Source organism: Hydractinia symbiolongicarpus, chromosome 5 (assembly GCF_029227915.1).
Source record: "Hydractinia symbiolongicarpus strain clone_291-10 chromosome 5, HSymV2.1, whole genome shotgun sequence".
Classification (NCBI taxonomy): Eukaryota; Metazoa; Cnidaria; class Hydrozoa; order Anthoathecata; family Hydractiniidae; genus Hydractinia; species Hydractinia symbiolongicarpus.
Window position 1 is genome coordinate 5,474,191 of NC_079879.1, and position 24,819 is coordinate 5,499,009.

Consider the following 24,819-nt stretch of genomic DNA (forward strand, 5'->3'; position numbering starts at 1 on the left):
CCGGACGAATCCTAGTCTCATAGAAAACTTTCTAAATAGCGGACAAGCAGTTAGTAGAAACTCCAATTAACGGACACATTTTTTTCGCCAAAAAACCCTCTTTTGGCGATTTTTCCTTTCTAATTAGAGGACACCTCGAGAAATTTTTCAAAGATTTCAAGATTTTATTGGTCAGAGTAAAGAATTGTCGTTTATCAACTATTTTTACTTACTTTATTACTTAAAACATTTATTAATACAATCATTCAGTTCTTTTTCTGCTTTCTCTATCCTTTTAGATCTTTGAAGAATCTCTTGATGTATTGAAAACAACTGTTGAGTCTTGAATGGAAATATTAAAGGAGTTATGTAAAGATAATAAACTAAAAGACATCTAGAATATAGATGAAAGTGGATGCTTTTATAAAACTGTACCAACCAAAGAGTTGGCCTTAAAAGAAAAGAAAGCTTAGGTGAAAAAAATCCAAACAAAGAATCGCTGTTGCATTTTTTGTTAGTGCGGATGGAGGAAAAGTGGGAGAGCTGATGGTAGTATGGCAAAGCAAGAAACCACAATCACTTCTTCTTGCTAGGGCAGCTGATATGAAAGGAGTCAATTATTTTGCCGAGCCCAAATCATGAATGCAGGTTTAAATAATGAAGAAAGTTCTTGAAAACCTAAACGGCCAGATGGTTCATGAAGATAGAAAAGTCATTTTATTCTTTCGATAACACGGCAGTTCACCCACCTTCACTGATCAGTAAATACAGTAACATAAACGTTTTATTTTTCCCCAAAAGTACAACATCAAGATTTTAGCCCTTGTAAGCTTTTTCATCGACATGTGTTGAGTTTGTAGGTATTTGAAACAAAAACGTACCTTCATATTTTTTCTAGGTTTTTAATATTTTTTTGTTGACATAAAAATCTTTGTACATCTTAAAATCTAATTTTTTTATTCTTCTAAGTCCAAAAAATCCAATTTTCCCCCAAACCTCAAAATACATCAACTTTTTGAATTTACAACGAAAATTAGCTTAAAAAAGATTTTAAAAAACATTTTAAAAAGCGGATACCTCTAATTACCGGACAGACTTTTTTGCTCCAATGGTGTCCGCTAATTAAAGAGACCACTGTATTCCTAGTGGAATATTATTATATTCCTAGTGGAATAATTATTCAAACCATATCAAAAAGATTTAATAGATTTAATTACTTCATTCAATGCAGGACTATCTCTTTTATTATGAAGAAACTTTCATTGATATTTCTTTGTTCTCTTATTAACCATAAACAGAACGTCAAAGTCAGCAAACGACGCGCGATAATTACACTGTTGATGACGATACCTGTCAATAAAATTGTCAAAAAAACAGGGTAAGATATTTTTTTTTTTGCAAAATACAGGAAATATATCCGTATTTTGAGATAATTAATATCCACTTTCGGATATCGATTAGACTGACTGTGGTAGTTGCTTGCTTGCAAAATGCAATCTCATTACAAGAGTAATTTTTCTCTTTTTTGATATCCGGTCTCGGATATCGAAAATTGCATTTGGAACGAGGTTGGACAAAATATCTTCGCCAACGTACATTTTTCTGAACGAGGGTATTCCACAGAACATTAACGCAAGCAATTTTTCATAGCAAGACAATGTTCGGCAAGTTATTATAGCGCCTTTGTTGTTAAAAAAAGTTGGCACTGAAAGTAAACAATAAGAGAATAAAAAGTGACACATTTTGTCAAAATTTAAAAAACTGCGCGCTTTGGGCTTTGGTAACATCCAAAATCGTGATTAGCATCCTTGAAAATATTAAAATAACTCAAGATACATTTGTCTCGAGATTTGGGATGCGAACTTTACGTTTCTTGACTCACGGCCTACAGTTTTTAATTACACAGTAATTAAATCTAAATATCGTTTACTCTTTTTTTTATATAATAAAAGTAAAAAAAAAAAAAAATGTGCAGTACAAAAGGAATTACATGGTTGTTTAATTTGTCTATACGCGACGAAAACTTTTAAAGAGACGCAACCGAAAATCATGTGGTCGTCATAATCTATTTTGATCATAGGTAGCAACACGTTTAGTCATATACAGATTTGTTTTTAAAGAAACCCAGTTGCTACGTGTCCAGGCCTCCTCAACGTGGGCTGCAAATTAACAATTTTTCTTTCCTAACTTCATACTTTACATCCTTTCTTTAACCGCCTTACCCTCGCTTAGCAACCTTTCCAGTTAGACTGTGGAAAAATTCTTTTTTTTAGCATGGTAGCTTTAAGAAGGTAATTAATACCTCTGTCATTGTTGGTGTCTTAACTGGCTTTATATGCAATAACATAGTATGTTTTTGTGCACAACTTAATTTAAAACAAGGATGTGCTTAGAAAATATTAGGGATAAGAAATATTTATGAGATACTTTTTCTGTCGTTTTTAGTTGGGTGTCCAATGTGACATCAAAGATGATTTAAGATGTTGTTTTCGTCCACATTGCTTAAAAACGTTTTCCACCATAAGCTTGAAATGTTTGTAAGTCACTAAAGTAAAAAAATCTCGTATTTTAACCACTTATTCAAGAAACAGGATTTAGCATTTTCAAAAAAAAAGAAAGAAAATATGAACAAATATTTTATGCTATAAGACCAGGTCTGTTTTCAGTCATCAAACCTTTCTTTACAGTCCGTTGTGCTTTTAATAGTACCTTTCTAAGATTTATCACCATACAAGTACGTCCCTGAGAGTTCAAAGAGGATGAAATTTGTTTCAAAATGAAATCTGAAGATTGAGTGTAACTGTATTTATAGATTATAAAAACAGACAAACTTTTGGTTTCATTAAACATTATTTATCTCACTAATTACACATACGAAGGTTGAAATGTTAAAGGTTTTTTTTAACTATAACAGGGTTTGATTATGTACAAATGGTTTTTTCTCCTCAAAATGAGACGACACAGACAAAATATAAAAATAAAACAGGAAAATGTAGGCAAATTTGTTTGACGTTAAGTTAATGTTGTACGTATTTAGACGTGTCGCTCACTAATTCAGAGAATAGAGATTTATATGCTTAGCGTGTCATAATGTGTTTCTCAATTAGCTAGTTCTAACATTGTTTACATCTTTAATTAGTTTCGTTTCGTCCTTCACAACGTTGACAGACCACATCATGAAAAGACAAAGCGTTTTATTAATATGTGTTCCATTATTTATTTTTGTGATCATATTTTCTGGAAGAAACAAAACAGGAAATGTATTTCTCACGGATAAAAAAGTTAATAATATGAAAAACCAAGTGTCGGATTTACTTCGAACAGTGGCGAATGTAGAAAAACAATTCCATAAAGAAGGCAAACTTTTTGAAGAAACTAAACACATGATACTAAATCGAAAGAAACGTGAAAGAATTGAAAGAAACGTGAAAGGAAAGAAACTCACATTGCAAGCGTGACGAGATAGAGAAATTTTTCTTAAAAGAAAAAAAAAATAAACAGTTTGCTATACAAAGAAGAAAAAAATTTGCATGTTCATACTTGTCGTTGGTCATTCGCAAGGAGGAAGGAGGAAGAGTAAAAATTTTTTGACATTGTTAATCGGTAAACTGAAGAATACAATTGCGAGCTACAATCTTGGATATAAAATTTAATGGCCAATTGTAGTCCTCATTGCTGTTAGTGTGGGTGTCAAAACAGTGGATGAACTTAAAGTTGAGAGGAATGGGAAAATTCCACACATATTTTCTTCAGGATTGTAGATAGGTTGCTTGTTTGAATGTGATAGTAATTTAAAAATAATCAATTACAAGTATATTACATACAATATATTCAGTAGAATTTATATTTATAGAAATCATATATAACTTATAAATACATGTCATTAAATAATAAGAAAAATTTATTTGAAGTTACGTCACAATTCTGTTTATCTTTCTTATTTTATAAGAAGGATAAATTTATAATTTATATTAAAAAATTTAGAAAATATCGGCTATTTTTTCAGTCATCGTCCGCAAGTGTAAAATAATTTGTTTGAGATAAAAGTTCCCGAAAGTGTTATTTGATTGAACTGCACTCTTTACTTGTTTTCATGGAGAAATTTCACCATTGAAGTTCGTCCAACAAATCTCTTAGGTTTTCGTTCCGCTTCTCCTCAGCTTCTACATTGCAAAGTTTATAGAACACCGGACAATCCAGTGACTCACATCCTGTGTCAAAGTTACGTGAGCCGGAACAATGCTGACACAACTAATAAAAGAAAGACACGAACTTAAGTTTCAACATGAATACAACTTTCGCGAATTTCATAAATTCTAATAATTATGACGTCCTCTAAAAATTTTAAAATGGTTCTATGCTCTTCAAATAAGGATATTCAGATAGAATATCAAATTATCATGACAAATATGAAGTTTTTAGAGCAATATAATATTGTAGTTGGATTTTATTTAGATTTGAAGAAACTAATTACTTTGAAAACGAGGCTATTCTTGGAAAGCTCCGCTATATGTAGGGTTTGACTGTAACTTTCAGTTCGCAATTGAGGCACTTAACGAACAGAAATAATTACGAAATTAGGTAATTTGTTTTACCTTTTGCTAAATCGACCTCTTTAATTGAGTTTGACATAATTAGGAAATTCGGGAAAGGTCTATTAGAGCAAGTCTATCAAACGCAGCAACAAAGACAAACCTGTGTTAAGCGAGTCAATCGGTTATCTATTGCCATTATTCTTGAGGATAAAACTACCACGGTCTGCTGTGGATTATCGCGACATCTGGTACACAAATTTTTTGTAGTAAGTTGTTCACAGACCGGACAATGTTTGCTTTTAAAGTACTGTGAAATTGTGCCCTGAAAAGTTAACAAAAGTTATTATTAAGCAAAGTGGTTTTTAACACATGGGAAAATCCGCTATTTTGTGCATTTTGGTTAGCTGTGTGCAACCATTTTGGACACACAAAATTCAGGTAATAGATTAGATAGAAAAATAACACTTTTAAGAATATAATCCAAATAAACATTAGAAAAACCTCACAACCTTAACAGAAAATGTTTCCATAAACAAATAAAAGCTTACTTTTTTATTACTTGGTTGATGCAAGTTTACTTCCTGCACACGTGTCATCCGTGGTAACTCCGTGTACCTGACATAAATAAAATATTATCAGCAATATTTAATTTTATTAAATTCTTTTAAATCAATTGTTTAGAGAAGTGTCTGATAATACCTAGGAGATAGAAACCAGGAGCTTAAAACTAAGTAGGGAACTGGGAACTAGGTTGCTACTCACCATTGTGTTACATCCACTCCAACCAAAGAAAATATTCGATTTAAAGATGGACTTATTTGTTTTGTAATATAGTACAAGCCATTTAATCGTAAACTCGTATTTTTAATCACTTCCATCGGACTATAATATAGGTAAGAAATAGGTAAGATTAGTGTGAATGCATGTGTAAATCATGATGGTATCATCATCAACCTGTGGAAAAATCCACGAGTTTGGCCGTCCTTTATATATCGCATTTCGGGATCCCGCAACATACAGACAACGGCTATTATCATTATAGTACAACCACACACGTCACACAGTAATACTAAACAAACGTATACTTACGTCCTAACCAGCTGGATCAAAGGTAACCCGGGGCTTCCATGTACAATTACATAGGGCACGCGCTCTCCATTCCTGGGTTCGGATCTTCTGTCATACTTTAACGCTTTTCTGAATTATTAGAATGGCGGAGGAGAACATAAAAACAATGGGGTGGATTTAGTTGAAAAGTAAACGGGGCACTAAAGTCCAGTAAACAGTACGACATACATTGGATGGAAAAACATTCAGCAAAAAAAACAAACAGGTTTGATGTCTTTCGTGACATTTTACGCCTCGTCACCGGCCTAACGAAAATCTAGATTGTATTTAAATCAACTAACCGTGCAATAGAAAGAGCCGGTACGCATGCGCCCGGAGCGTAATGATTCATGCCACGATATTCTTTAGCAAATGTCAAATCTTTCATTGTTACCTTTCCCTCCATGATTTTCTTGAATTGCGTTTGCACGTACGATTTAACTAAACTAACATCTTTAGTTTCGAATAATAATTTTAAAGATTTTTCCATAATCTAAATATATCAATTTTACACGGTATTTTAAGAAATGTCTTGAAATTAATATAGGTGAAATGTGCTATTTAACAACACTTCAACACTCTGTAGGGTGATAAGACTAGATACTAAAACATTATGGGATGCTGCTTTAGTCAAAAACTTGCATACCTTTCCGACAGCGGGACAATTATCTCTACGTATAGTCTCAATCCCCTTAGCATCCATTTTCGGTTCCTTTTGATCGAGAGTTTCATACATGTATCCTACATAGCGTTTCTTCGTGATTAAAACACACGGTTGATACACCTAGAGTTAACGACAAATGTTAATGCAGTCGACGTTCGTTATCACGATCTTTCGCTTTGCCGAACAAATTTTCCGGTCGCTTCAGTTCATTTTATCACGTTCTCTTTAACGTTTCCAAGTTCGATTGATACATCAGAGACTTTTTAATGTTTACAATTTGAGATTTTTGAAATCCTCTTTATTACAAAAATGGCTACCAAGCAGAAGCTCGTGGTAAAAACGTTGGCTGAGGGATGCAAAGCTATAAAATTTCGTAAACAAGTACGGGTATTTCACTATATCAAACTTTAATTCCTGTTCTGCAAAGTGTTTTAGCAACTCATGCCTTTTAGCTTTATCTAACTAACCAGAAATTAACCTACAACCGAACACCAAAGTCATACTAACGTAAATCTAAGTGGATTGGCTTAGTAAAGACTTTGTCATCGATTGTCGCACGTGCAAATTAATCTTATTTGGTCGAATTCGGGTACAGGAAAGATAAAGGACATGCGAATTTTCTCGGTATAATATCATTGCTTAATTTCTCTGGGCATTGATATGCTCACAATTGATTCACTGAACCTGGAAATCGTTGGGATATCAAAAAAACCCATCTTGCATGAATTCATCGTTCACAAACTTTCTTGGATATTTTTAATGTTGGAATCAGCTAGAAAACATGTTCAATGTATTTTACACTTTCTTCTTAATCATCTTAAGCGAAAATTGCAAATGCTTGTGTCATAGAGCGAAAGCAATAAATTAAAAGAATTTTACCCACCTTCTCAAATTTCAGTTTCACTGGCTTTGGATTAAGAGCAGTGACTTCTTCAATAATCTCCTTTGCAACAAGAAACGCGCGCTCTTTGGAAGCTCCCTTCAGTAACACAAACAAGCTAGTTGAAAAAACAATGAAAAAAATAGTCTATTGACATCAAGCGGTGTCAACAACAATAATAACAAAGATGACAAGAAATTCATGTTACCTGTCTGTGTCACCATAAACAACTTTTGCACCCCATTTTTTGGTGGAGTTAACAAGATGGATCGCTTTTTCCAATGTCTCTCTTGCTTTTCTTACTACACTATCTGCAATCTAAAATCACGTGACAGATATAGTACCTCTCCAGACAGGTTAAATTAACATGTTCATTCATAACGATCACTGTAATTCTAACAAAAAGAGAGAGAAAAAGGCAGCGGATTATTGATAGCAAGCGCAATTGCCTTTACTGCGGTTCTCATATTTCCTTGTAACGACAAATTGCTAATCAAACGTCGGTTTCCGTCAACATAGAAGCTGTTAAGCAACCGATGTACCACAGTTGCTTGGAAAGAACAAAGCGACACAAGAGACGTTGCGCAGCAAATGTTGTAGAGATATATTTTTTTTTTTTTTTGGGGGGGGGGATTCAAGCTTAGGACATGACAGAAAAATGTTACCTCGATGCAAGGCATTCTACCCGAATAGTTAGCAGATGTGTAACCATACGTCACGTTGGCTATGAGTTTCAAACCAAGTTGGCGAGAATCTAACATTTTGTACAAAATCTAAATTTGAAAAAGTATAAATTATAAAAAATATTGATAGTCATTCATTTTTTTTTGAATTCGAATATTTCGATCTTTTTCGTAGCTACAGGCCATCATCACACTCGTCGTGTGTAGCATGTATTACTCGAATAGAGAAGAAGAAAAAAATAAGTACAAGAATTGTCCACAATCCACAATGTTAAAAACCATATTGGAATGGATGCCTAATTTCGAAAATCATACCCAAAACAACGACTGACGGCATTTCCATGTTATATTATATTGTTTATATTTATATTTTATATTATATTGTTAACAACAGATTTGTGATCTTGTGTTATTTGGGTGGATCCGATACCTCAAACTGTGATAATTATTGCTAAAGTCAGCATGACCTATTTCCTCAATTCCTGGACCTTCGCGTTGTTCCACATTGCAGAAACTATGTGGTTCATAAAACAATACTCATTTCTATTTATTATATTTTCTTCATATACTCTGTAATTTCGACAGTTACCTTAGGGGCAGAAATTTTCGCTATTTTGGCCCCTTCTCGGGAAAACTTCTGCCCGGTAAGAAATTTAACCTGAAATTCGCGAAAGTTATTTCCGCGAAAAATCAACTTTTTCTAAAAATCGCGAAAGTTTTTTCCAAGTTTTAAAAGCCGAAAACTCTTAAATAACGAGGGTTCCGAAGACAAGGGTAGAAATAATAGAATCACAACGAAAAAATATAATCAGCCCGAAAAATGGCTCTAAAACACTAACTCTAAAAATGGCTCAAAAGATATTCGATTTAAAATCAATTTATTTTTCATTGAAACTTATTGTCATTCGCGAAAGTTTTTGTTATCAAAAATGAAGATATCTGCCCGCGAAAATTTCTGCCCTTAAAGTATATCAAAAACATTTCAACAGATAACTGTACCTGTATTCAATCTTACACACTAATATCGACAACAATTACCTTGTCTTCTTTTGCTTTTTTCATAGCTCCTTTCACCATTATTCTTGTATTTAAGATTTCTTCCAACATTCTACATGAAAGAAAAAACAGATAAATTGTAAGAAAAAAAATCAAACATTTACATTTTTTTTTTGCTATATTTTTAACTTATTTTTAGGACTTATGTTGATAACAGACATGCATAAATATCTGGACTGGTAAGCCTTGTAAAACATTCGTTAAATAAAATAAATAAAGGAACATAGGAAAGACAAAAAATAAACGCAGAGTAAGGAATAGCGTAAAAACATATTAATACCTAGGTAAAATTCCTCTTCTTACATCTGCCGTTACAAAACCAACACCGTTTGGTGAAATATGAATCTTGCCATTCGCCAGTTTCTAATGATATAAAATATATGCTTTTAACAACAACAGCAACAACAACAAAAACAACAACAAAAACAATTACTTAGTGAGACTAAGAAAAAAAATAATTAAATAATAAAAAAATATCAATTAACCACACTATATCAAATCAAATGTTTGTGGGTTACTTGGAAGCTTTCTAATAACACAATTGTATCATAGTGACAGCTGGTATACATACCTTCAAAATATTAAGAGGCAACTTCAAGGAGGTCGCACCAAACTTGAATTCCTCGCTTCTAACATAAGAAATAAATAAGCAAATATACCGATTTAATTACGACAAAGCATGTCCTTTACATATGCGGTAATTCTTCCTCCATCGATGAAAAAAGTATGTACTTTTATTGGTGAGAAAACAAGAAAAATACAGTCAGAATCCTTTTGTTTCAGAAATCACAAGAAATTACAGCACACCACTTACCGGCTGAAAGACTGCACTCTCCCGATACAAGTTGAGTAACAATAATTATAGGCAATGATAATGGAAGGATATAGTGATTGGAAATCCAAAACGATGACTGGGTCAACATAAAATCTTGATTCAGGCTCCAACACAAGAGGAATGCATTCAGGTGAAGCCATCTTAGCCCTTTGGTGAACACTTGGAGACACAGGTACATAATTTAGCGGTTTTGCAGTGCGTAACATCATCGACTCAACACGAAACTTAAAATTAAAAAACAAACGTTAATGCTACTTGAACTGAACTCTGTGTCAATAGGTCACGCAAAGGGGACAAATTATCGACTGACAGACCAAACAGTTTCAACAAAGTTGAGATCAATTCTCGTTTTAAAATCACCATTATTGTAGTTTCAGTAAAAAAAATGTTTAGAACAAGTTATGGAATTTCTGCTAGTAGTAGAAGTCAAACAGAGCAAAACAGCTTGGGAGCATCTGATGAACATATACAGCATTAAGGTCAAATTTTTCCCCATTTTTCCCGTTTTTAAAGATAAGAAAGACTGTGCATTTCAATGTAAATAGAATCCACCAGTCATGATGAAAAATAAATATATGCTGAAATTTTTGTCACATGAAACGTAAAAACAAAAAGTTACTATTGGAATAAAATAGGGAGATTTGAGAGAAAACGATTTTTGGATTCAAGTTATAGGTTATTCAGAAGATACTAGAAGGTGTGGTCACCCTGCAAAGTTGTTATTGAATTTCAAGAAAACTGGTACCAACCAACCTGCGAACCACGTGATATGACAGAATAGAACGAAATCCCAAACACTCGCGCCAGTTCACTTGTTCTATTAATAAAATCAATCTGCTCCAACATATCATAGTTGCCTTTACATCGTGTCATGTAATGTTCGCACACTCTCCACCGCTGATGATTATTTAACCACCATTCTGATAGATTTTTAAACGAATAAAAAGGAAATCTCTGGTGGAGAACATGGTATGAAACATTTTCGAATGTGTATCTCTGCAAAGTAACCTATTAAACAAAAAACATCTTATTTTGGTAAAAAAGAAAAAAATTAGTAACAAAATAATACAAAATTTAATATCGCGTCCAATTCCATGTTTGTAAAATATATTTAATAACTAATCATCTTACTGTACTTATCAAAATTAAGGTAAATAAACATTCGTCTACCTCACTTCGCATCACCCTCCATACATTCAAAATAATCCTTCCAGGGATCGTCATAGAGATTAACAATCCAAACCAATTTTCTTTCTCCGAAATTTCCGGGGGAGGTGCTCCCTTCTCTTTTTCACGTACTCTCGATAATCGTGTGATCATGTTTATATCAAGAGAACCTGCTCGCTCGATCAAATAACCCCAGGATAACATTTGCACTTCGTAACCCAATATCATATCTGGATCTTTCTCTTCAATAAACAATGCGAAGTTAGTTAACATATCTGCCTCGTTTTGAAAGCAATAACATGGAAAGGAGGACATGCCAGTTCTTGATAACAAACTTCCACTAGAGTTATCATCTACGATAAATACACCCAACTTATCCTTTTCACCAGATGTTGAGTCATCGTGAATAAAATAAAAAATGGCGGCGATAGGATCAATAGATGGGTCTGGTTTTAATCCCCTCCTTGTTGTAATGTGTAACTCCATGCTTACAATGGTTAGATGTTGATTCTAAAATTGCAAGGCTATGTACACACGCTGGATAAAACGATTTCTCAAAACAAGCATGAAAACTAAAGACATACCACATGCAATGCTTTGGCTTCCTTTGTGTTCTGTTGCGTCAGATCGAAGCCGTAAGAATTGTTGGGAGTAATTCCTTCTATATCAGATACATTTATTTTTTCAATCGGCTTGAAAGTTAGCTGAAATAATGACATTATATTACACGAGGACAGTTCATGTTACATCTTGCAATAATCTTACTCCTTCGCCACAGCTTAATTTACTAACCGATTTCTCAGAACAGAGAACGAACCTGGCGACTTATAATGAAAAAAGTACACCAATACTATTTAATATTTTATGAAATTTAACGCCTCTTAAAAATATGCCGGCGTTAATATACACGGGCGTTAATTAACATGTATGACGAAGCCTTTTACCATATGATTTAAGCGCGATATTTTGCAATATGCTTTAACAGAAAAAAAATACTTATAGAAAAATGATAAAAATTATGAAGGAATCTTAATGACTTACTCTTTTCCCCAGCTTTTGTTTACTTTCCATGGATTGGGCAGGAGTTTGTTTTTGATTGTCAACAACAGAAGTGAATGGTAAAGATTCCGATGGTTTGCAAGACACACCCGGTGTGCTGTGTAAAAGCATTGTCGAATTTGATTGGACGAAAGAACCTTTTGTTGACGTATTCATACAGGAAGACGGCGAAATAAACTTAATTGGAGAGAACAAGGAAATTCTTTTCTTCTTCGCCTTAGAAGAATTTTTTAAACTTCGAGCAGACGTTTTCTTTCTTGAATCACTCTGTGCATTCTCAGAATACTCACTTTCTATTGATCTACTCTGCAACAAATTTTTCTTTTCTATGTCCGTTTTATGAGGTAACGTTTGAGCTTTCAATTCTTGTTGAATACTCGAAGGTTTGGGTGGCAATTGACAAGGTGTTATGATCACTGCTTTATCTCCATATATAATTTCATTGAATTCAGAAATATTGTACGACATACTCGGATCTAAAAAAAACGATCACATGTAAATAAAACATATGTGATTATTTTTTCCACTACAACCACATGTCAAGCTTCTCAAAAGTAAGCCTTAAACATATCGCCGTTTTTCATATCACAAGGAAAATGGCAAAACAAGGGTAAGACCACGAGGAAAGTACATACCTAAACTACTATTAGTTCTTGTAGTCTATCATGTAATATAAATTTGCTGAGTATTTTTTAACAAAGAAAATGCAACCAAAAACTACGTAGTAATTTTCAATCGAATATCTTGATCGTCATTGTGTCACCAAGGACCAAAGGAAGAAAGGTAGTAGAAAAATTTGTAGGACATGTGCCAAAAGCTTTGAGAATAAACTTGTATCCAATGATGGAAGCAGTCATTACTGGTGCAAAGCGTCCTACTTATGAAGGCACTTGAATTGCCGGAAGAGGAATTACATATATACTGCAAAACTTCATAAAAACTATATCCATAACAAAATTAAATGAGAAGAAAATATTTTAAGTGAAACAAAGTCAATTTTTTTTTCAATTTCATTGTTTTAAATCTCCTTCCTCTTTCGCTTATCTAAGGGTGAACTTATAAACGGAAATAAAATTATGATAAGGATTTAGCGCACATAACTACGGGTGCGTTTATATTTAGGTGCGTTTAATTACGTCATTTTACGGTATAGCAGAGTGCATTGATGTTTTCTTGTGTTCTAGGGCCTTTCCCGGGTCTCATTAATTATCATGCTTAATAAATGTTGGAGGCCGTATTTTTATGTTCGAATCATTTGAACAGGATGACAAGTCATGTGCTTGTCAACATTAAAATGTTCGAACGATTAAATTTTTTAAGTTTAACTTGAGGATAACACATTTGCAGCAAATGCTTATAATGGCTATGGTTTTAAAAATTAAAAAGAATTTGAAACAAATAATCCCAAAGGAGGAACAAAACAACGACGTTGGAAAAAATCAATTATACCATATTCAGAAATTTGGGCCTTTTGGAAATGTTTCAAAGAACTTGATGACGTCACATTTGAAAAATAAACTGGCAGCTGTTTAACCTATAAAATAAACATTGGAATTGAAATTAGATAACACCTTACTTAGAAACATACAAGGTTAATAGAATATAAGCAGGTATATATAGGAAACTATCCTGCAGAAAGTTTTGCCACACATTTTTGTTTGCCCACTAAAAAAAAAGTGAATTGATTCATGAACACACCACAAGTTTTAAAGCTAATATTAGATACCTTTTGTGGAGAAGGAAAAGAAAAGTACCTGCACACCTGTACTGGATGTAGACAGTATTTCTTTAAAATAAGTGAAATTTTTTTGTGCTTTTATTGGTTTAATCAGTTGTTTTGGCAGAATTTACTTATTCTAGATTGGGAAAAAACGATTTTGTAACTGTTTTACTTATGATAGTCAATACCTTAGTCTTTACAGCAGCAATGTTATCTGAGTGAAAAACTCTGAAAATAAAGAAATAAAATGCAGTTCTTTACCGCAATAAAAACTATCCGAATGTAAATAAAATGAACATACCTTGACGTGCATTCAGTATCACTTTCTTTACTGAAATATACCCCTTGATAATTCTTCTCCGGTATGTCGTAACTAACAAGAAAATTTGCTTTATGTCGAGAAGGAGGTAAAGTTTTTGGTGTGAGTATAACAGGAAAATCTGGTGTTCTGACTTCCAGTATTTCCTCTTCTTTATAATCGTGCAGATTGTGTGTTTTTGCTGTTTCAGTGACCCCCAGTTGTACTTGAGTTGATGGTGGGCTGCAAGACTCAATTAACAATGGACTATTCATGTCTACAGACATGTCTGATGTGTCTAGAGTTTCATTGCTTGCTGAGAAGCTTTCATGGTTTTCTTTGTTTGTTGGTGAGTATTCCTGATCTGCATCGCTTGCTGATAGTTCTCTATGGTTTGCATTGCTTGATGGTAGGTCTTCGTGTCTGGCAATGCTTGCTAATGGGTTAAATGGTGGATTGTTAGCTGATGGGCTTGGTAACGTGTCTCCAGTTTCATTATCAATTTCAATATGCTGAAATTCATAAAAGGCACTAGAAGTCTTTGACTGCTTTTCATTCTGTACAGTATTCTCTGACTGTGATTTAACTTTACTATGCGTTGAGATAAAATCCGTACAAACAACTTCATTCTTGTCAAAATGTTCAAAATCAAAATATTGACTAGCTTCTGTTTTTTCCATTTCCTCTAATGGACTCTCACAAATAATCATATTTTGTTCATCAGGTGCAGTTGGTGAAGCAAGTGACATTATTTGAAGGGAATTTTTTACATTGGTTTTACTTGGTGAATTAAAAGACAGTGCACTTAAACTGTCGTAGTTCAAATCATTCTGATATTCTCCAGCTGTTATTGCTTTTGTCTTTCTTCCTATTTCCCATTTTTGAGAATTACTCTTCTTTCTCTCTTTCATTATATCATTCAAGATAATTTTAAACTGTTTCAAATTATACTTTCTTTTATGTAAATACTGACTTGACTCGTGCTTCGCTTTTATTTTGCTTCTATCAACGCAACTGAAGTTCTTACTAAATGTGTACAGTGGTAGTGAACGAGTTCTTTTTGGATAAACTTTGCGAACTGATATATTCGGATTTGTGGAAAGCATATCATATTTTTCATGTTTTTTCTTTTTGTGTAAGTCAATAGATTTTTCTGTTACCAATTTTTCATGAACTTTATTAAAACATGAAGGTGATTCCAGTTGAAATGTGTTTCTACTAATATCAAATTCACTTTTACAAGCGTGTTTAGAGATATTTTTAGATTTGTTTTGAGAAATCTCAAAATCGTCAGAAGATGAATCTAAACCATCAAAGTTGCCATCTACTTGAGAATGTACTCTCCTCTTTCCACTTGAGCATTTACAATTAAAATTTTGAGCATCAACACGATTTTTTCTACAATATTTACATTGCTTTCTGCTATAGTTTCTTTCTTCATCCGCTGTTGCAGAATCATCACTATCAAACTGACCATCCAATTGAGGGATGTGACTAATGAATGTATCTGACCATGAATTGTCATGACTTTTTTCAACTTCCTGGTGCGTTGGAGATCTGAAATGTGATGAAATATTTTCTAAATTAGTCTAAATTCTCTCAATTAAACAAATTTTAATCTGGTACGCCAGAACAAACATGAACCTACAATTTTGTTCAAAATTATTGGGATGACCATTTTCAGTCATTTCATAGATGTATAGGCCACGTGGATAGTATTTAACATTTGCTAACTGCAGTTTAAAATGTGTGAATACCATAAGTTGATTAGTTGTTGGGGTGCACTTCACAATTTACAGTCTTGTCCTACCAAATTTGACCAGGGTTGTAGTTAGATTTAAAATGAGTTTTCATCTAAATTCTGCATCCAATGAGAAATGTTAAACATTCAAAATTACTTTTTTTGACAAAAACTCTGATGCCATGATGACGATGTCATAATGACTGAATGTGAAACACTTAAATGTATGGTGTAAGGTTGTTAACATGTTCCTATATGTTAATAGTATAAAGAAACGTTTATGTTACTACTAACTAACACACAAGTTTTACTCAATATAAACACAAGAATATGTGAAGCAAAATGTTGCACTTATCAGTATAACTCACGTATAAGGGTCATCATGTACTATTTGTGACATAATCAAGTTTTCCACTTCTTCGTCATCTTCAGTATTATCATCATCTTCTTCTAAACCTAAACATTTGTGTGTTTACGTACTAATATATTTTGTTTATATTCTTTATGAATTAAAAATAAACATTTTCAAGAGTACCGTTGTTAATCAAAGTTGTTTCAGATAACGGCGTATTGAAACTGCTTTCTTCTGCCATGTCCACTAATATGTCAACTAAACTGTTGTCAATGCTGCTTGCTAAAAGTAGAAAAAGTATAAAAGAACAATTTTCAATGATTTCTCCGGTATACCGAACATTACATAACAAAATAATGATCTTTTTCTAACACAGTTGGTCTGAAGCTTGGTTTAAACTTTTTTGTTGACTTCCAGCCTCCTGTGACAGATCTAAACAGCAAATTTGTATATTAGTTTCCATTGAAAGTAAATGACTACTTCTAAGATTGTAACTTACCACTTGAATGTTGTGACGATGATGCAAGAGGACTGTCATTTCTAAGGAAAGAATTTGGTAAAGACACAAATAAACAAATAAATAAGGACTGAACAAGTAAAGTTGAGAGGATGCAAATACTACCTTCTGTTCAGACGATCTCTGAGAGCAACTTTTAATTGCTGCAAATTTAACTTTTCCAGCTCAGTTGTTGTATATCTTGTTCTCTCTACAAAATGAAAGGTAATACACCACTAAATTTAATGATTAAAATTTGGAACAGAATTTCTTTCGAATGAATTTATCTTACAACATAGTTACTTTTGTTGGTGCTATTGCAAAAGTATATAACCTTGTGATTCTGGCATTTCTATAACAGATTCTTCATTGTTTTGTCGACGTCTTAATTTTTCATCGTCCCAAATTGCATTTAAGCCAGGATTTCTACCAATGTTATCTACGAAAAAGACAAATTTTAAAAAAGTTGAAGTCAATGTAAATCAACTTAAGTTATCGACCTCCTTGAGTGGTATGCATTTATTTTTGTTGATTTTTTTAACACTGATGCATATATAATTAGCATGTATTTACATGAGAGTATGTATTACTAATTTTAGTGCTCGAAAACCTGTATAAATTTTTTCTGTCTATTTCCGTAAAATAATTTATCCACTTTAAGAGTAATCAAACAAATTTTCTTAAAACAGAATGCACACCACACTAGCTATGACCTTAAAATTAAAAAAGAAGTGAAATCTCTTATTTTTTGCTTTTTACTCACTACAAGTTGTTTTCTTAAACTTGACTTTGTATATTGTTTATATATTTTGTATGTATCTGTGCACATGCCTATAGTTCAATTTACAAACACAACTTGTGTATCATCTATTATTGTACTCTAATTCTATTATTTTTACTCTACAAGTCAAGTAAAATAAAAAATATACCTTTTGCATATTCCTGATTAATTATATCTTCTGCAATAGCATCAACTTCAAGTAAACACGTGGTCTGTTTCTGTAAATTGTCAATCACCAACCACCTAAGTCAAAATTATTATATTCTTACAGACTTTAAAAATGAATTATAAATTCCCAAAATAAAAGATCAAGTAATCTTACGATGGGACGGTCGTGTCATTGAAGATGTCATAGTTTGTTTGTGAATACAATGGTGAGCCCAATGGAGATCGAGGTGGGCTCTTAAAGCTAACATTAATGCTGCCTTTTAAATCACCTGAAATAAGGATGAAATGTATAAACAAAAATATGTGGTGTATAACAGCATATCTATGAATAACACAAAACAATGAATAGAAGCACTATTAAAAACCTAACTACAGCTAGTTATCAAGAAATTATTTATTATAAGGTTTAATGTTAAAAAATAATTTTTGCAGTTGAAACAATCAGAATAAGTATAACTCGAGATTTTTAAGTACAAAAAATGAAAAAAAAGTCATAGAAATATACCTTTAGGTAATGGAGATCGAAACTTCACATTCGATAAGTTTATTAAATTCATGCCATGAAGGTTATAGTCCATAAAAAACTATACAAAAAATAAACACATGCATAATTTTTTTATCCCTTTGAATTACAGTATATTCATGAATTCTACTTTTAAATACTACAATAAAAGTTTGAAATAGCTACTAAGTCATTTTGGATTTATTATATTTCTTTTTCAAATGTAATATTATTATTGAAATTTTTTACCAAGGATAACCTCTTTAGGTCCTATTGTTACTGCTATAAACAAGGGTATTGCAAAGCGGGTCCTATACATTTAAAGCTCCCATTTAGGCTACGAATGTTATGCAAGCACAGCAATCGCCTAACTAGAAAACCACTTAAGATATCATCCTATGCTGTAAGTAGAACAGATAGATTTTATAGTTTCTGGCATGACTCAGTCGAGGTTTTAACCAAATACTTTCAGCAGTGGAAGCCATTACTCTACCACAAGGCTTTCAGTCTTAATTTGATAACAACTGGGTTCTAATTTGGACAATGTGTCATTATATTCGAATTATTTAAAGTTTTAACTTACACTATGTACTAAAAATAAAAATAAAATCTATAATTGCGTATTTCTTTTGTCACTTTTTAAAGCAATACACAAAATTCTACCTGGAGGATGTAAGGGATATGAGTTTCATATGGTTGAAAGTTTGTGTTTAAGACAGTACCATTGGAAAGTATACCACTAACCCTAAATATACACAAAAATACACAAGTTTATAAAAGCTTTGTAGAAAAATATATGTGCATTATATATGCTCCTGTTCATTCTTATAAAACCATTATTGCTGTTTTTTTGTCCTTACAAGAAAAGGAATTTTTGGCAAAATAATAAGTCACTCCTCCGGAAGAGAATGTAAACCTTATTTATTAACTTGCATATTTTTAACACATGCTTAACACTTTAATCAACTGTTTTTTGCCCAAAAATTAAAATAATCTTTTACACAACAAATAAATTAAACAACCATACGAAAAATTTTGAAAAGTCATTTAGCAGAATTTAAATTGATGTTGAAATAATCATAAACAAACTGCACAGGTTTAAGTGGCAAGTGAACCTTCATTGCAAAAACTTTGAAGGTGGAAATGACCAAAAATACTTAATACAACTCTTACAAAGGGTTAAATGACAAGGGAACGCTTTTTACACACTTTGAAAGCTTTAAATCTCAAAAGAAGTAAAAAAAACATATACAGTTTGTGCTGCTCATTTTAAAAATTGTGCTTCTTGGATAAAAATATAGCAGCTGTGTGCACATTTTTTTTCTTAATAAATGGTGGTGGACCAACAGTTCACCACATGTTAATTGTGGTTCCTGAAGTAAGTACTTAAACCTTGTTGAGAGGCTTAGCTGTGATTGCATTCAGTATTCAAGTGTCAACAAAGATGGCTACTAGCATCATTGAAGGATATTACTTTAGAAACTCAACGTTCTTCCAAGTCTAGAATGGTAGACTAGTGAAAAAGGTGGTCACAGGGCATGAACACTAGGGGCCCTCAAGGTAACTATAACAAATACTGTTGTAGATCCAGGCCCCTAAGATTGCCTTGCCTACCTATAAAATGGGAGCAGCTAAAGTCAACTAGCTTCCATCATCACATTTTGCTAATAGTTTGGTTTGCCCACCTACCCTTTTAATATATATTTTTCTTTTTCTTTTATGTACATCAATCATTTCATGTACTGGCATCAATGTCCACAATTGTCACCATATTAACTAATCCTACAATCAACCATGACCCTTACGTTAACTCGATAACCAGACCATCATCCGACACATGACGAGTGCATACAATACCAATTGATGTAGCCCCAGAGGGTCATTTACATCGAACTATAACATGCAACGATACTACTAACTACAACACACAACAATCTACAATGCAAGATGGAGGGATCAATTGGCATCAAAGACGCTCCCTCACTTACACCAGTGCTCTTGCCTCAAGGTTTTCTTGGTGATCCAAATTTGGCTACTTGCGATTGCCAAGTTTTTTGTCCAGGGGTAGAAGGAATGTTGACCCGCGCTAGTGGGGATGTAGGGCTTCCTTCGTCAGCCAAATGGGATGAAGATGCGTTTGTTTTCCTAACAAATAAGGTGCGTTTCCACGAGATACACCATAGCAGGTAGTAGGCAATTTCCAAGTGAGTCGCGGAAATGTAGGCAATTTCCAAGCAAGCTGCTGAGGTATAGGCAATTTCCAAGTGAGTCGCAGAGATTTAGGCAATTTCCAAATGAGTTGCTGAGGTGTAGGCAATTTCTAAGTGAGCCGCTCAGATATAGGCAACTTCCAAGCAAGTTGCTGAGATGTAGGCATTTCCACAAGATTTGCTGAGTGTAAGCGTTTCCACCAGATAGCCAGGTGTTTCCACGAGATACACCCCAGGTGAGTTAGCATTTCCACGAGATACGCAGACGTTTCCACGAGATACGTCTTACCAAGGGTAAGGATGGAAACACACGCATCTGGTTTGGGCCCCTGATACCAAACCTGACATCCCCCCTTTTCCCAAACTCAAGTGTAGTTATGACATGAAACAAGAAAAATACACTTCTAACATTATCTGTCATTGTTGTTTTTTGCTTTCGTGTTGTTGCTTCAGAACCATAGCAATTAATATTATTCCCAAAATTATGGCACAACAAACTTTCAGCCAAAAAGTTGACCACAATTTAATTGCCAATATTTTGGATTTTCGTATTTTATTGAGAAATTACTTAAAATTAAAAAAAAATAAAATAAAAACATTGTTCTAAACTGGACTGTTTATTTTAAAGTTAAATGGTATTTTATTTGGAAATAAGGAAAAATCAAAAATAAATTAAAGAAAATAAACATTGTTTAAAAGTTAAATAAAATTCAGAACAACTTTTCAGTCTAGTTCTGTATGTTTATTCTAGTTTTTAGTTAGGGTTAGGGTTATATAACATTATCATCGTCTTCGTCAACAATGTTTGTTTTTTTAATTTGTTTTGTTTACTTGTTCTTGTACTTTTTTAATTTTGCTTCCTTTTTCAACAATTTTCAACAAATTTTTTTTATTTCAACCAGATTCTTGACTGAAATTTATCTACCAAAAACTATTATGATCAAATATAGAGTGAAAGACTAAACAGCATTTGGGAATTAGTGCCAGAAGAATTTCACACAAACATGCTAAGGGATTTGTAGATATATACAACACCCTTACCTGTTCTCTGCCATTTTTCGATAAAGATATCAAGTAGTATTACCAGCTGTTGTTCTAAGTAGTCATGAGTTTAATTCAAATCTATATATTGTCTACTTACACAGCAATTACGAGGATTTCCATAATTTCAATTAGAGCAGCACAGTACAGTGGAATTTTAAGATTATGCATACTTGTATAAATAAATAAATAATTATTGTCATATTCTTTAAATAAACTAGATCAGCACTGCATCAAATTGTGCACATATTGGTTTCATACTAGAAGCACTGTGTAGAAACATACCTATTTATAAGCCTTGGATTGTACATATATATCTTGTAGAAGTCTTTGCATTCCTGGTAGTATCCATAAAAAGGGCTAAAATCAAAATAAGAAAATGGGAGTATTATCTGTGGAGGTAAATAAGAAGTAAATTTAAGTTTGTAGAAAGAACTAAGAATAGCCAGCCTTATCTTTTTGTAGCATAGTAAAGGGAGCCTTAGGTAATAAAGAGTAAAAGTATTCATGCAAGTAAAAAAAAACAAGATTTAAGTAACGTCTTTTGGACTAAATAGGATTGGAGTAAAAAAACAATGCAGGCAAAAAAACAAAAAGCAGTTTACAAGTTCTTTCTTTGATTTTGGTTTTTGATGATGTAATGAATGGTGAATACAGCAGATAACATAAACCAATTAGAACAGAATTTAATAACATTGAAAGAAATGTAGCAGGTGCAAAAGGAACAAGTTAATAAACAATTTGGCTTGAGTGGTAAATTCCAAGGGTTAGGCAATATAGTAAATAGAATTTTAAGAAAACTAAAAACAGTTTCAAGGCTCTCTTTGAAAGGCAGTTTAGCATGATGCCAGAATTCTTATCTCATACAGATCAGTTAATTAAAATTAAAAAGTTAGATAAAGATGTGATGCCCTTTAGAAAACCCGCCAGCTTCGTTATTCATATTTTTCTAAATACAAAAAGAAAAACGTATAAAAATTGCCTAATTTCGTTCCAAATTAATTAAAACACAGCTGTGCAAAACTTAAAAATCAATGCATTTTGTAATTAGATGAAAAAGAACCGCCTACTACTTTGTTCTAAAAAAAAATATAGCTGATTATCCTAAAGAGAATTACAAATACCTTAATATTTGGTACATATTTGGTTTTAGTTTATATACTCTAATTGTGCAACATTCATGCATTATGTCAATCTTTCCCTTTTCTTGTCAGTCACATGGTATTTTAATCAAATACTACATGACACAAAGAGAGTTCCATTGTGTATATAATATAAAGATGCTACATTGCAAATGGAATTTAGTCTGTTCTTCTTTCAAAAGTTAAGGTTACTGTAAAGGAAAAAACTCACTTGATGAGTAGTCTCAGAAAAACCCTTATAATTTATCAATACTTTTATATTTTTTTAATTTTTTTGTTTGTTTTTGAATGCTTGATGAAAGACTTTTTTGATGGTGTTATTTTCGTGGGATGTTAATTTTCCAAATAGAAAATATAATGAATTAAACACACACCATTTTTTTTTCACCGTACGTTTTTAAATGGCTTCTTTTTTTCGAACGCGTGGTCGCAGACTTCTTGTTTTTGCACCATTATATTCAGCATAAATTAAATTCAAAAAGGTTCCCGGTTTTTTTTTCTAACAAAGTCGTTATGAAATTATTTGTAATTATATATAATCATTCAAAAAAATGCATATTTTTTTCTTTCTGTCGTCATAATTCTCTAATCAGTAATATATATATAAAAATCCGGGAACCTTTTGTGCATAATTTATTCAGCTTTCCATTACCGAAAATTTCAATGAGCCAATAGGAAGCTTTAGGAAAAAGAGAACACAAACGTAAAGGCATGTATGCAAAAATTTACTAACGAGATATTTGTTTTTAAAGATTTTCGTAGGTGTTATGAAAATGTGTGAACTGAGTATGCAGAAAGATAATGGAAGTGTGAACTTTTTCTTTATGCTGAATATGTGTGCACGCGTTCAGAATTATTAACAACAAAAGTCCGGGTTACAAGCTCATTTTTTATACGACAACATTTATATATATATATATATATATATATATATATATATATATATATATATATATATATATATATATATATATATATATATATATATATATATATATATATATATATATATATATATATATATATATATATATATATATATATATATATATATATATATATATATATATATATATATATATATATATATATATATATATATATATATATATATATATTTATATATATATATATATATATATATATATTTATATATATATATATATATATATATATATATATATATATATATATATATCGATGGTGAAAGTAAACTATATCCATATCATGCATAATGTTTACAAAAAATATGCTCAACTCATTTTGCACATATTTTCTCAAAGGTGTGAAGGATATAACACCTCTGAAAAGGCTTTTTCCAGAAAAAAGGGATGTTCCAAATATTTTCATGGAATATAAAATATGCCATTCAAAAGAGAATTTTGTTTTCTATATGTCATGAATTTTTTGCAAAAAACCTAAAAAAAAATTGTTTCCTTTACAGTAACCTTAAAAAATATTATGCACAGAAAGGTAAATCAACCCTTTAAATAAATTTCTGTACTTACATTCTTTGAACAACTTCAATTAAATGAATGTAATGCTGTTGCTGAGAAGCTGCTTTTCCTAATGATGTATTAATACACGAGTCTAATCCTAATGCCAACTGTTTACTAAACTTTTTTGAATCTGCTATATTTTCTGGAACAGGAACATAAAAATATGGAAAAACATTATGAATATGCAGGCATGCTTTTTGGCCTTTGGGTGTTGAACCAAATATACGAATTACTGGAACTTTGTGAATTTGACTTTGACGAAATTCTGAAAAGTTGGGGTCTAATTCTGTTGTTGCATATGTAAGGTAATAGTCAGCATCAACAATCCGCACTGAAAATTTGGCCATTTCATGATATTTATATACTATGTAATATACTTAGTTTGTTACAACACCTATAAAAAATTAAAAATATATATACATGTAAAGTTACATTTAAGTCTTACTGCATGTTGATAAAGTTTGAATCTACATTCTTTGGCATATTTTAAATTCAACTAATAAGAAGTCTTGTGTGCTTATTGTCAGTTCTTCTTTAGTGACTATAATATATACAAACTCCAAACAACCTTAGATAAATATCAAAGGGTCATTAAATAAGGTAAAGGCTACATAATACATAAAAGCATATATAATAAAAGTATAATCTTTGTAATTTATATCGGCACTTAGCATTTGCTGACGTAATTTACATATACACGCTCGCGTCTGCTATTATTGTAAGATTTTTATATAAGCATGTGTGAAAAAGAAGCCTAAAATATAACACAGAAAAAAAATTGTTTTAGAGCATAGTTTAGTTGCTTTATGGCAATGCATGAAATTTAAAAGCTCTCTAGCGAAAAATAGGTTGTAAAGACTTGTAGTCAAAATTAAATCATCACAAAAGAACAATAATATTTATT

The 24,819-nt window shown here is 32.1% G+C and overlaps 2 protein-coding genes across 7 annotated transcripts; one reads left to right on the top strand and one right to left on the bottom strand.

The window, feature by feature from the left end:
* Positions 1-1,063: 1,063 nt before the first annotated feature.
* On the top strand, positions 1,064-4,046 carry LOC130644369 (uncharacterized). The gene is made up of 2 exons (XM_057449951.1): positions 1,064-1,357; positions 3,119-4,046. Exons 1-2 carry the CDS (start codon positions 1,227-1,229, stop codon positions 3,435-3,437), a joined length of 450 nt encoding a protein of 149 aa, XP_057305934.1. The 5' UTR covers positions 1,064-1,226; the 3' UTR covers positions 3,438-4,046.
* LOC130644365 (DNA polymerase zeta catalytic subunit-like) lies at positions 3,792-24,329 on the bottom strand. Of its 6 annotated transcripts, XM_057449938.1 has the most exons (34): positions 23,925-23,991; positions 21,560-21,634; positions 21,275-21,328; positions 18,687-18,768; positions 18,027-18,105; positions 17,676-17,790; positions 17,502-17,596; positions 16,907-17,011; positions 16,699-16,783; positions 16,576-16,616; positions 16,449-16,508; positions 16,260-16,358; positions 16,093-16,180; positions 13,987-15,540; positions 13,874-13,913; positions 13,415-13,499; positions 11,948-12,441; positions 11,491-11,610; positions 10,910-11,416; positions 10,493-10,747; positions 9,719-9,963; positions 9,476-9,533; positions 9,185-9,267; positions 8,887-8,956; positions 7,831-7,938; positions 7,374-7,483; positions 7,169-7,283; positions 6,268-6,405; positions 5,924-6,114; positions 5,604-5,711; positions 5,277-5,396; positions 5,063-5,129; positions 4,675-4,836; positions 3,792-4,230 (listed from the first exon to the last, which is right to left on the bottom strand). In XM_057449938.1, the coding sequence occupies exons 3-34, from the start codon at positions 21,286-21,288 to the stop codon at positions 4,084-4,086; spliced, it is 5,640 nt and encodes a 1,879-aa protein (XP_057305921.1). In that variant the 5' UTR covers positions 21,289-21,328; positions 21,560-21,634; positions 23,925-23,991; the 3' UTR covers positions 3,792-4,083. The 6 variants fall into 6 exon arrangements, with proteins under 6 accessions (XP_057305921.1, XP_057305916.1, XP_057305920.1 ...); XM_057449933.1 differs by lacking the exon at positions 21,275-21,328 and having other exon boundaries at positions 23,925-24,329; XM_057449937.1 differs by lacking the exon at positions 23,925-23,991 and having other exon boundaries at positions 19,713-21,328.
* Positions 24,330-24,819: the final 490 nt, after the last annotated feature.